Below are 12566 nucleotides of genomic sequence, written 5' to 3'. Positions count from 1 at the left end.
TCGCTACTGTGTATAGCCTCTCTACTGTATATAGCCTCGCTACTGTATATAACCTCTCTACTGTATATAGCCTCTCTACTGTATATAGCCTATCTACTGTATATAGCCTCTACTGTATATAGCCTCGCTACTGTATATAGCCTCTCTACTGTATATAGCCTCGCTACTGTATATAGCCTCTCTACTGTATATAGCCTCTACTGTATATAGCCTCTCTACTGTATATAGCCTCTCTACTGTATATAGCCTGTCTACTGTATATAGCCTCTCTACTGTATATAGCCTCTCTACTGTCTTTTTACTGTTATTTTTATTTCTTTACCTACCTATTGTTCACCTAACACCTTTTTTGCACTATTGGTTAGAGCCTGTAAGAAAGCATTTCACTGTAAGGTCAACAACACCTGTTGTATTCGGCGCACGTGACAAGTAAACTTTGATTTATATTTTATATTTTATATTTTTTTGTAGACATTGATGAGGAGAGCAGGCTGTTTGGGCTTAGACAAGCACCTTTTCCTCTTAAAGCTATAGAGCAGGGTGATTTGTCTGGCCTGACTCCATTCCATGAGTCTGTTTTGCAGGCTTGGAGAGTTTAACATCTCCCGTAAGGCCGGCGGCTTTTTGAAGAGCCTCTTCTTTATAACACTGCCATCCAGTCCCCTGTTGTGGGTTCAGCCAGCCTACGTTCATGCCTGTTAGCTGTGGGGTGTACTAAGCTGGGTTGTGTGATGCGGAGCAGGAGCAGATCGCTGGAGGAGCTGGGAGAAAGAGCGGGGATCCAATCATCTCACCTACTGAGGAAGGTCGTTGCTGAGGTCTGTGATTCCTTGCCAGTACTTCATCGGCAGTATGTGACTGATACTTCTAACTCTGATCGGTGGACGGAGGGTCTGGATGACGTGTTCCCTGTTCTTTAAAGGAGGACGTGGGGATGCTGCTTTCCTTCCATTCCCCGGAGCTGGGGGAGTTCAAGGAGCTGGGGGAGTTCAAGGAGCTGGGGAGTTCAAGGAGCTGGGGAGTTCAATGAGCTGGGGGAGTTCAAGGAGCTGGGGAGTTCAAGGAGCTGGGGAGTTCAAGGAGCTGGGGAGTTCAAGGAGCTGGGGGAGTTCAAGGAGCTGGGGGAGTTCAAGGCGGTGGGCAAGAAGGCCATGAACATAATATTTTTTAAAGTGGCCAGGGCTTCTTCCCTGGAAGGGGTCAAATCGACGAGGTGGGCGGGTGTGTGTTTGGTGCAGGTGCCTTCCCAAAAAGCTGTTGAAAAGAGGACAGCTGACCTCCAATGGAGGATAATACATGGAGCCATAGCCACCAATATGCATCTGGTACACCTGGATCCTACTGTTGGGGAGGGGTGTCCATTCTGCATCTGCTACACCTGGATCCTCCTGTTGGGGAGGGGTGTCCATTCTGCATCTGCTACACCTAGATACTACTGTTGGGGAGGGGTGTCCATTCTGCATCTGCTACACCTGGATCCTCCTGTTGGGGAGGGGTGTCCAATCTGTGCTGAGTCTGACACTCTGGCACATCTATTCTTACAGTGTTTCAGGTTGGTCGGGATGATTGACCTGATCACTAGTTGGTTTTCAGCTCTGGGAGAGGCTTTCTCTTCCCAACAGTTTATATTTGGTCCAAAGTACAGGTTTAGTTGAAGGGGTGTAGTTCTCTTACTTGACGTTGTGTCGGTGGGCAGTTAAATTAGCAGTTTGGAAGACACAAAAGAACAGTATTCGGGGACAGGGGTCTGTGGACATGGTGGGAATGCTGGAGGGGATGTTGGCAGCGAGACTGAGGGGTGAGTTTGCCTGTTACAAACTGGTTAACAACATTGGGCTGTCTATGAATATATGGGGTATTCAAAGTCTGTTGTGTTGAGTTACTGTGGAGGAGGATGTGGTGTTGTGTTGAGTTACTGTGGAGGAGGATGTGGTTTTGTGTTGAGTTACTGTGGAGGAGGATGTGGTGTTGTGTTGAGTTACTGTGGATGAAGATGTGGTGTTGTGTTTAGTTACTGTGGATGAAGATGTGGTGTTGTGTTGAGTTACTGTGGAGGAGGATGTGGTGTTGTGTTGAGTTACTGTGGAGGAAGATGTGGTGTTGTGTTGAGTTACTGTGGATGAAGATGTGGTGTTGTGTTGAGTTACTGTGGAGGAAGATGTGGTGTTGTGTTGAGTTACTGTGGAGGAGGATGTGGTGTTGTGTTTAGTTACTGTGGATGAAGATGTGGTGTTGTGTTTAGTTACTGTGGATGAAGATGTGGTGTTGTGTTGAGTTACTGTGGAGGAGGATGTGGTGCTGTGTTGAGTTACTGTGGAGGAGGATGTGGTGTTGTGTTGAGTTACTGTGGAGGAAGATGTGGTGTTGTGTTGAGTTACTGTGGAGGAGGATGTGGTGTTGTGTTGAGTTACTGTGGATGAAGATGTGGTGTTGTGTTTAGTTACTGTGGATGAAGATGTGGTGTTGTGTTGAGTTACTGTGGAGGAAGATGTGGTGTTGTGTTGAGTTACTGTGGAGGAAGATGTGGTGTTGTGTTTAGTTACTGTGGAGGAGGATGTGGTGCTGTGTTGAGTTACTGTGGAGGAGGATGTGGTGTTGTGTTGAGTTACTGTGGAGGAAGATGTGGTGTTGTGTTGAGTTACTGTGGAGGAGGATGTGGTGCTGTGTTGAGTTACTGTGGAGGAAGATGTGGTGTTGTGTTGAGTTACTGTGGAGGAGGATGTGGTGTTGTGTTGAGTTACTGTGGAGGAGGATGTGGTGTTGTGTTGAGTTACTGTGGAGGAGGATGTGGTGTCGTGCTTCTAATTGATGTTCAACCATGTTTTTCTTAGTTTGAAGGTTTATTGTGAGGTGGGTTCCCAGACCCAATAAAGTAACTTCAAAACTCTCTCTCCTATCTCTCTCTTCTATCTCTCTCCTATCTCTTTATCTTCTCTCTCCTCTTTTTCCTCCCTCTATCCTCTCCCCTCTCTCTCTCTCTCTCACTCCCCCTCTCTGCTCTCTCTCCTCCCTCTATCCTCTCCCCTCTCTCCTCTCTCACTCTCCCTCTCCTCTCTGCTCTCGCTCTCTATCTCCTCTCGCTCTCCTCTCTCACTCCCCCTCTCTGCTCTCTCTCCTCCCTCTATCCTCTCCCCTCTCTCCTCTCACTCTCCCTCTCCTCTCTGCTCTCACTCTCCTCTCTCACTCCCCTTCTCTGCTCTCTCTCCTCCCTCTATCCTCTCCCCCTCTCTCCTCTCTCACTCTCCTCTCTGCTCTCGCTCTCCTCTCGCTCTCCTCTCTCACTCCCCCTCTCTGCTCTCTCTCCTCCCTCTATCCTCTCCCCTCTCTCGTCTCTCACTCTCCCTCTCTTTATCCCCCTCTCTCCTCCCTCTATTCTCTCCCCTCTCTCCTCTCTCACTCTCCCTCTCTTTCTCCCCCTCAAACCTTCCTCTATCCTCTCCCCTCTCTCCTCTCTCACTCCCCCTCTCTGCTCTCTCTCCTTCCTCTATCCTCTCCCCCTCTATCCTCTCCCCTCTCCCCCTCCCTCTCTCCCTCTCTTTCTCCCCCTCTCTCCTTCCTCTCTCCTCTCTCTTCTCTCCTATTTCCTTTCTCTTCTCTCACTCTCCTGTCTCTCTCCTCTCACTCTCCTGTCTCTCTTCTCTCACTCTCCTGTCTCTCTTCTCTCACTCTCCTGTCTCTCTTCTCTCACTCTCCTGTCTCTCTTCTCTCACTCTCCTGTCTCTCTTCTCTCACTCTCCTGTCTCTCTTCTCTCACTCTCCTGTCTCTCTTCTCTTCCTCTCCCATCTCTCTTCTCTCTCCCCTCTATCTCCTCTGTCTCTCCTCTCTCTCCTCTCCATCTCTTCTCTCCCCTCTTTCTCTTCTCTCTCCTATCTCTCTCCTCTCCCTACTCTATCTCTCTGCTCTCTCTCTCGCTTTCCTCTCTCTCATATCTCTCTCTTCTCTCTCCTTTCTCCTCTTTGTCCTCTCTCTCCTCTCTCTCTCCTATCTCTCATATCTCTCTCTTCTCTCTCCTTTCTCCTCTTTGTCCTCTCTCTCCTCTCTCTCTTCTCTCACTCTCCTCTGTTTCTCCTCTGTCTATCCTCTCTCTCACTCTCCTCTGTCTCTCTCTCCTCTCAGTTAAATTCAATTCAATTAGCTTTATTGGCGTGGCATAATAATGTACATATTGCCAACTTTGGATATTTCCAATTTTAAAATAATAAGAATCCAAAATGTCAATGGGACAACAGTAACAACAATAACCAAGGGTCAAAATAACCATACATTGAACAATGACAATAAGCATAGAGGACATTGGTTGGCCTGCAGGTTGGTTGTCAGACACTGTCCCTCATCTTATGGCAGGCAGCAATGTAGTGCGCTGCAAACCCACAGCTCTGCGTCCTCCCCCAACAGGACAGGTAGGCTATTCTCATCAGAGAGGTCTTTGAAACCTTGAATAAGGGTTTCAGATTTGGGGAAATGACACTCTCTTATTGTTTTATATTTTTGACATTTTGTCAGGAAATGCAGCTCTGTCTCAGGTTCTGCTGTGGTGCAGTGGTTGCACCGCCTTTCCTCAACAGGGAGATAGGCTTTCCTGTGTCTACCCTTCTGTGCTCACTGAGCCTGCACCTTGTCAAGGTTGTTTTAATGTTTTGATCAGTAAGCATGGTCAAATAGTTAGCCACGGAGTAGTCGATTTAGGGCCAGATGGCACTGCATTTAGCTTTGTGCTTCCCAATAGCAATGTTGTAATTTGGATTATTCTGATTGATTGGATGTTCTGGTCCTGAGGCTTCAGTGTGTTAGTAGGACAGGTTTGTGAACTCAGCCCCAGGACCAGCTGGATGAGGGGACTCTTTTCTTTGCTCAGCTCTTGCAAGCCCAGCATTGCAGGGCTTGGTAATGATATGAGAGGGGGTAATTGTATGTTAGATGTTTCCAAAATGTAATGACTCTTTTCTGAGTTTTATTATTAATGGATATTGGCCTAATTCTGCCCTGCATGCATTATTTGTAGTTTCCTCTGGACATGTCGGAGAATCTTACAGAACTCTGCATGCAGGGTTTCAATGGGGTGTTAGTCCCATTTGGTGAAATCTTGTTTTGCCTCGCTGCCATGAAGTGCAATTGGTTCAATGACACATTACATTTTTCATTAGCCAAATTTGAATAATTATGGTCAGTCTAGCTGTGTGGAGAAGGTTCTGCTCTGTCTTCCCTTTTCCTCTGCAGGATCGGTCTCCCGACCTTGGGATGGTTGAACTAACGTAGGCTAATGTGATTAGCATGAGGTTGTAAGTAACAAGAACATTTCCCAGGACATATCTGATATGGGCAGAAAGCTTAAATTCTTGTTAATCTAACTACGCCGTCCAATTTACAGTAGCTATTACAGTGAAATAATACCATGCTAATGGTTGAGGAGAGTGCACAATTATGAACATGAAAATGTATTAATAAACCAATTAGGCACATTTGGGCAGTCTTGATACAACATTTTGGTTCATTGGATCAGTCTATACCGTTGCACATACACTGCTTCCATCTAGTGGCCAAAATCTTAATTGCGCCTAGGCTAGAATAATACATTACGGCCTTTCTCTTGCATTTCAAAGATGATGTTACAAAAAAATATCAGGCTTTACCAATCACTGAAATGTGATACATTCACTCATCAATAGGTACAATAAACTTCATGAAAACTAAATCTGATACTGATGATATAATTCATTCATAGTGTGTGTGTGTGTGTGTGTGTGTGTGTGTGTGTGTGTGTGTGTGTGTGTGTGTGTGTGTGTGTGTGTGTGTGTGTGTGTGTGTGTGTGTGTGTGTGTGTGTGTGTGTGTGTGTGTGTGTGTGTTGAGGAGCTTGTCAATGAGTATAAACCAGGCTCGATATAGTTGACATTTCCCCTCTGCCTGTTTTCTAGAGGCGGTTTTCTAAAAGATGTTTTCTAGAGAAGGTGAGCTAGAGTCTGTTTTCTAGAGGCTGTGAGATAGAGACGGTGAGCTAGAGGCTGTGAGGTAGAGGGTGTGTGAGCTAGAGATTGTTTTCTAGAGGCTGTGAGCTAGAGGCTGTGAGCTAGAGGGTGTTAACTAGAGGCTGTTTTCTAGAGACTGTGAGCTAGAGTCTGTGAGCAAGAGAATGTGAGATAGTGGCTGTGAGCTAGAGCCTGTTTTCTAGAGGCTGTGAGATAGAGATGGTGAGCTAGAGACTGTGAGGTAGAGGCTGTGTGAGCTAGAGTTGTTTTCTAGAGGCTGTGAGCTAGAGAATGTGAGATAGTGGCTGTGAGCTCGAGACTGTTTTCTAGAGGATGTGAGCTAGAGGCTGTTTTCTAGAGGCTGTGAGCTAGAGTCTGTGAGCTAGAGTCTGTGAGCAAGAGGATGTGAGCTAGAGGCTGTTTTCTAGAGGCTGTTTTCTAGAGGCTGTGAGCTAGAGGCTGTGAGCTAGAGGCTGTTTTCTAGAGGCTGTGAGCTAGAGAATGTGAGATAGTGGCTGTGAGCTCGAGACTGTTTTCTAGAGGATGTGAGCTAGAGGCTGTGAGCTAGAGTCTGTGAGCAAGAGGATGTGAGCTAGAGGCTGTTTTCTAGAGGCTGTTTTCTAGAGGCTGTGAGCTAGAGGCTGTGAGCTAGAGGCTGTTTTCTAGAGGCTGTGAACTACAGGCGGTGAGCTAGAGGCTGTGAGCTAGAGGCGTGAGCTAGAGGCTGTGAGCTAGAGGGGGTGAGCTAGAGGCTGTTTTCTAGAGGCTGTGAGCTAGAGTCTGTGAGCAAGAGGATGTGAGCAAGAGGCTGTTAACTAGAGAATGTGAGCTAGAGGCGGTGAGCTAGAGTCTGTTTTCTAGAGGCTGTGAGCTAGAGGCTGTGAGCTAGAGGCTGTTTTCTAGAGGCTGTGAGCTAGAGGCTGTGAGCTAGAGGCTGTGAGCTAGAGGCTGTTTTCTACAGGCGGTGAGCTAGAGGCTGTGAGCTAGAGGCTGTGAGCTAGAGGCTGTGAGCTAGAGGCTGTGAGCTAGAGGCGGTGAGCTAGAGGCGGTGAGCTAGAGGCTGTGAGCTAGAGTCTGTGAGCTAGAGCCTGTTTTCTAGAGGCTGTGAGATAGAGATGGTGAGCTAGAGACTGTGAGGTAGAGGCTGTGTGAGCTAGAGATTGTTTTCTAGAGGCTGTGAGCTAGAGAATGTGAGATAGTGGCTGTGAGCTCGAGACTGTTTTCTAGAGGATGTGAGCTAGAGGCTGTTTTCTAGAGGCTGTGAGCTAGAGTCTGTGAGCAAGAGGATGTGAGCAAGAGGCTGTTAACTAGAGAATGTGAGCTAGAGGCGGTGAGCTAGAGGCTGTGAGCTAGAGGCTGTGAGCTAGAGGCGGTGAGCTAGAGGCGGTGAGCTAGAGGCGGTGAGCTAGAGGCGGTGAGCTAGAGGCGGTGAGCTAGAGGCTGTGAGCTAGAGGCTGTGAGCTAGAGGCTGTGAGATAGAGACTGTGAGCAAGAGGCTATTTTCTGAAAGGCTGTGAGAGAGAGGTTGTGAGGTAGAGGCTGTGAGCTAAAGTCTGTTTACTAGAGGCTGTGAGCAAGTGGCTGTGAGCTAGAGGCTGTGAGCTAGAGGCTGTGAGATAGAGGCTATGAGCTAGAGAATGTGAGCTAGAGGCTGTGAGCGAGAGCCTGTCAGCAAGAGGCTGTGAGCTAGAGTCTGTTTTCTAGAGGCTGTGAGCTAGAGTCTGTGAGCAAGAGACTGTGAGATAGAGTCTGTGAGCTAGAGTCTGTTTTCTAGAGGATGTGAGCTAGAGGCTGTGAGGAAGAGGCTGTGAGCTAGAGGCTGTGAGCTAGAGGCTGTGAGCGAGAGGCTGTGAGCTAGAGGCTGTGAGCTAGAGGCTGTGAGCTAGAGGCTGTGAGCTAGAGGCTGTGAGCTAGAGGCTGTGAGCTAGAGGCTGTGAGCTAGAGGATGTGAGCTAGAGGCTGTGAGCTAGAGGCTGTGAGCTAGAGGCTGTGAGCGAGAGGCTGTGAGCTAGAGGCTGTGAGCTAGAGGCTGTGAGCTAAAGTCTGTTTACTAGAGGATGTGAGCAAGAGGCTGTGAGCTAGAGCCTGTGAAATAGAAGTGTGAGGTAGAGGCTGTGAGCAAGAGGCTGTTTTCTAGAGGCTGTGAGCTACAGGCTGTGAGCTACGGGCTGTGAGCTAGATGCGGTGAGCTAGAGGCGGTGAGCTAGAGGCTGTGAGCTAGAGGCTGTGAGCTAGAGGCTGTGAGCTAGAGGCTGTGAGCTAGAGGCGGTGAGCTAGAGGCGGTGAGCTAGAGGCTGTGAGCTAGAGGCTGTGAGCTAGAGGCTGTGAGCAAGAGGCTGTGAGCTAGAGGCTGTGAGCTAGAGGCTGTGAGCTAGAGGCTGTGAGATAGAGACTGTGAGCAAGAGGCTATTTTCTAGAGGCTGTGAGAGAGAGGTTGTGAGGTAGAGGCTGTGAGCTAGAGGCTGTGAGCTAGAGGCTGTGAGCTAGAGGCTATGAGCTAGAGAATGTGAGCTAGAGGCTGTGAGCGAGAGCCTGTCAGCAAGAGGCTGTGAGCTAGAGTCTGTTTTCTAGAGGCTGTGAGCTAGAGTCTGTGAGCAAGAGACTGTGAGCTAAAGTCTGTTTACTAGAGGCTGTGAGCAAGTGGCTGTGAGCTAGAGGCTGTGAGCTAGAGGCTGTGAGATAGAGGCTATGAGCTAGAGAATGTGAGCTAGAGGCTGTGAGCGAGAGCCTGTCAGCAAGAGGCTGTGAGCTAGAGTCTGTTTTCTAGAGGCTGTGAGCTAGAGTCTGTGAGCAAGAGACTGTGAGATAGAGTCTGTGAGCTAGAGTCTGTTTTCTAGAGGATGTGAGCTAGAGGCTGTGAGGAAGAGGCTGTGAGCTAGAGGCTGTGAGCTAGAGGATGTGAGCTAGAGGCTGTGAGCTAGAGAATGTGAGCTAGAGGCTGTGAGCTAGAGGCTGTGAGCGAGAGGCTGTGAGCTAGAGGCTGTGAGCTAGAGGCTGTGAGCTAAAGTCTGTTTACTAGAGGATGTGAGCAAGAGGCTGTGAGCTAGAGGCTGTGAAATAGAAGTGTGAGGTAGAGGCTGTGAGCAAGAGGCTGTTTTCTAGAGGCTGTGAGCTACAGGCTGTGAGCTACGGGCTGTGAGCTAGATGCGGTGAGCTAGAGGCTGTGAGCTAGAGGCGGTGAGCTAGAGGCTGTGAGATAGAGACTGTGAGCAAGAGGCTATTTTCTAGAGGCTGTGAGCTACAGGCTTTTTTCTGAAAGGCTGTGAGAGAGAGGCTGTGAGCTAAAGTCTGTTTACTAGAGGCTGTGAGCAAGAGGCTGTGAGCTAGAGGCTGTGAGCTAGAGGCTGTGAGCTAGAGGCTGTGAGCTAGAGGCTGTGAGCTAGAGAATGTGAGCTAGAGGCTGTGAGCGAGAGCCTGTCAGCAAGAGGCTGTGAGCTAGAGTCTGTTTTCTAGAGGCTGTGAGCTAGAGTCTGTGAGCAAGAGACTGTGAGCTAGAGGCTGTGAGCTAGAGAATGTGAGCTAGAGAATGTGAGCTAGAGGCTGTGAGCGAGAGGCTGTGAGCGAGAGGCTGTGAGCGAGAGGCTGTGAGCTAGAGGCTGTGAGCTAAAGTCTGTTTACTAGAGGCTGTGAACTAGAGGCTGTGAAATAGAGGCTGTGAGGTAGAGGCTGTGAGCAAGAGGCTGTTTTCTAGAGGCTGTGAGCTACAGGCTTTTTTCTGAAAGGCTGTGAGAGAGAGGCTGTGAGGTAGAGGCTGTGAGCTAGAGGCTGTGAGCTAGAGGCTGTGAGCTAGAGGCTGTGAGCTAGGGGCTGTGAGCTAGAGGCTGTGAGCTAGGGGCTGTGAGCTAAAGTCAGTTTACTAGAGGCTGTGAGCTAGAGGCTGTGAGCTAGAGGCTGTGAGCTAGAGGCTGTGAGCTAGAGGCTGTGAGCTAGGGGCTGTGAGCTAAAGTCGGTTTACTAGAGGCTGTGAGCTAGAGGCTGTGAGCTAGAGGCTGTGAGCTAGAGGCTGTGAGCTAGAGGCTGTGAGCTAGAGGCTGTGAGCTAGAGAATGTGAGCTAGAGGCTGTGAGGAAGAGGCTGTGAGGTAAAGTCTGTTTACTAGAGGCTGTGAGCTAGAGGCTGTGAGCTAGAGGCTGTGAGCTAGAGGCTGTGAGCTAGAGGCGGTGAGCTAGAGGCGGTGAGCTAGAGGCGGTGAGCTAGAGGCTGTGAGCAAGAGGATGTGAGATAGAGGCTGTGAGATAGAGGCTGTGAGTTAGAGGCTGTGAGAGGTTGTCCTACCAAAGATTCAACATCTGTTGGCCAATAAAAAAAACTGTTCAAGTGGTGAGGAAGTGGCTTATAAGCACACAAGGTTATCTTCCTGAGACAAACGGTGGGGCTGCTCTGTCTTCTCATTTGGTCAGTCTAGTTGGTCAGTCTAACTGGTCAGTCTAGCTGGTCAGTCTAGCTGGTCAGTCTAGTTGGTCAGTCTAGCTGGTCAGTCTAGTTGGTCAGTCTAGCTGTATGGAGAAGGTTCTGCTCTGTCTTCTCTTATGGTCAGTCTAGTTGGTCAGTCTAGCTGGTCAGTCTAGTTGGTCAGTCTAGCTGTATGGAGAAGGTTCTGCTCTGTCTTCTCTTATGGTCAGTCTAGTTGGTCAGTCTAGCTGGTCAGTCTAGTTGGTCAGTCTAGCTGTATGGAGAAGGTTCTGCTCTGTCTTCTATTTTGGTCTGTCTAGCTGGTCAATCTAGCTGGTCAGTCTAGCTGTACGGAGAAGGTTCTGCTGTGACTCCCCTTAAGGTAAGTCTAGATGGTCAGTCAAGCTGGTCAGTCTAGCTTGTCAGTCTAGCTTGTCAATCTAGCTGGTCAGTCTAGCTGTACGGAGAAGGTTCTGCTGTGACTCCCCTTAAGGTAAGTCTAGATGGTCAGTCAAGCTGGTCAGTCTAGCTGGTCAGTCTAGCTTGTCAGTCTAGCTGTATGGATAAGGTTCTGCTGTGACTTCCCTTAAGGTCAGTCTAGATGGTCAGTCAAGCTGGTCAGTCTAGCTGGTCAGTTTAGCTGGTCAGTCTAGCTTGTCTGTCTAGCTGGGCAGTCTAGCTGGCCAGTCTAGCTGGTCAGTCTAGCTAGTAAGTCTAGCTGGTCAGTCTAGCTGGTCAGTCTAGCTGTATGGAGAAGGACATTCTCTGTCTTGTATTTTGGTCAGTCTAGCTGGTCAGTCCAGCTGGTCAGTCTAGCTGGTCGGTCTAGCTGGTCAGTCTAGCTGTGTGGAAGAGAAGGTGCTTTTTGTTCTTATTTTGTGTGTGTGTGTGTGTGTGTGTGTGTGTGTGTGTGTGTGTGTGTGTGTGTGTGTGCGTGCGTGTATGCGTGTGACACCTACCGGAGATGACAGAGTCATTCCAGCGGTCAGGGTCGTTGTAGAATTCATCTAGACGTCTGTTCTCCTTGTTCTCGTCTGATTCCTTCTCTCTCTCCTTCTCTCTCTCCATCCCTCCGGTTGGGACTTTCTCCACGCTGGCTGTACGCGACAGACGACTGTCGTACCGAAGCTTCGGAGAAGAGCTCATTTCCTTCGGTTGGAAACTTGAGGACGACAGAGCAGATAAACTCAGCAAAAAAAAGAAACGTCCTCTCTGTCAATTGCGTTAATTTTCAGCATACTTAACGTGTAAATATTTGTATGAACATAACAAGATTCAACAACTGAAACATAAACTGAACAAGTTCCACAGATGTGACTAACAGAAATGGAATAATATGTCCCTGAACAAAGGGGGGGTCAAAATCAAAAGTAACAGTCAGTATCTGGTGTGGCCACCAGCTGCATTAAGTACTGCAGTGCATCTCCTCCTCATGGACTGCACCAGATTTGCCAGTTCTTACTGTGAGATGTTACCCCACTCTTCCACCAAGGCACCTGCAAGTTCCTGGACATTACTGGGAGGAATGGCCCTAGCCCTCACCCTCCGATCCAACAGGTCCCAGACATTTCTGGGGGGAATGGCCCTAGCCCTCACCCTCCGATCCAACAGGTCCCAGACGTGCTCAATGGGGTTGAGATCCGGGCTCTTCGTTGACCATGGCAGAACACTGACATTCCCGTCTTGCAGGAACTCGCGCACAGAATGAGCAGTATGGCTGGTGGCATTGTCATGCTGGAGGGTCATGTCAGGATGAGCCTGCAGGACAGGTACCACATGAGGGAGGAGGATGCCTTCCCTGTAACGCACAGCGTTGAGATTGCCTGCAATGACAACAAGCTCAGTCCGATGAGGCTGTGACACACCGCCCCAGACCAAGACGGACCATCCACCTCCAAATCGGTCCCACTCCAGAGTACAGGCCTCGGTTTAACACTCATTCCTTTGACGATAAACACGAATCCGACCACCACTCCTGGTGAGACAAAACCGCAACTCGTCAGTGAAAAGCACTTTTTGCCATTCCTGTCTGGTCTAGCGACGGTGGGTTTGTAACCATAGGCGACATTGTTACCGGTGATGTCTGGTGAGGACCTGCCTTACAACAAGCCTACAAGCCCTCAGTCCACCCTCTCTCAGCCTATTGCAGACAGTCTGAGCTGAGCACTGATGGGGGGATTGTGCGTTCCTGGTGTAACTCGTGCAATTT

At 49.0% G+C, this 12566-nt stretch overlaps 1 protein-coding gene across 1 annotated transcript in view; it reads right to left on the bottom strand.

Annotated features, from left to right (window-relative positions):
• LOC112255381 (phosphatase and actin regulator 3) overlaps positions 1–12566 on the bottom strand; it is a 79510-nt gene that overhangs the window by 50880 nt on the left and 16064 nt on the right. Inside the window, exon 7 of the mRNA XM_042324968.1 lies at positions 11317–11519. Coding sequence (XP_042180902.1) covers positions 11317–11519 — 203 coding nt within the window. The remainder of the gene's footprint in view (positions 1–11316; positions 11520–12566) is intronic.

Source organism: Oncorhynchus tshawytscha, linkage group LG07 (assembly GCF_018296145.1).
Source record: "Oncorhynchus tshawytscha isolate Ot180627B linkage group LG07, Otsh_v2.0, whole genome shotgun sequence".
NCBI classification, from domain to species: Eukaryota; Metazoa; Chordata; class Actinopteri; order Salmoniformes; family Salmonidae; genus Oncorhynchus; species Oncorhynchus tshawytscha.
The sequence above is the reverse complement of the archived record's forward strand: the minus strand, read 5'-3'. Positions and strand labels throughout refer to the sequence as shown.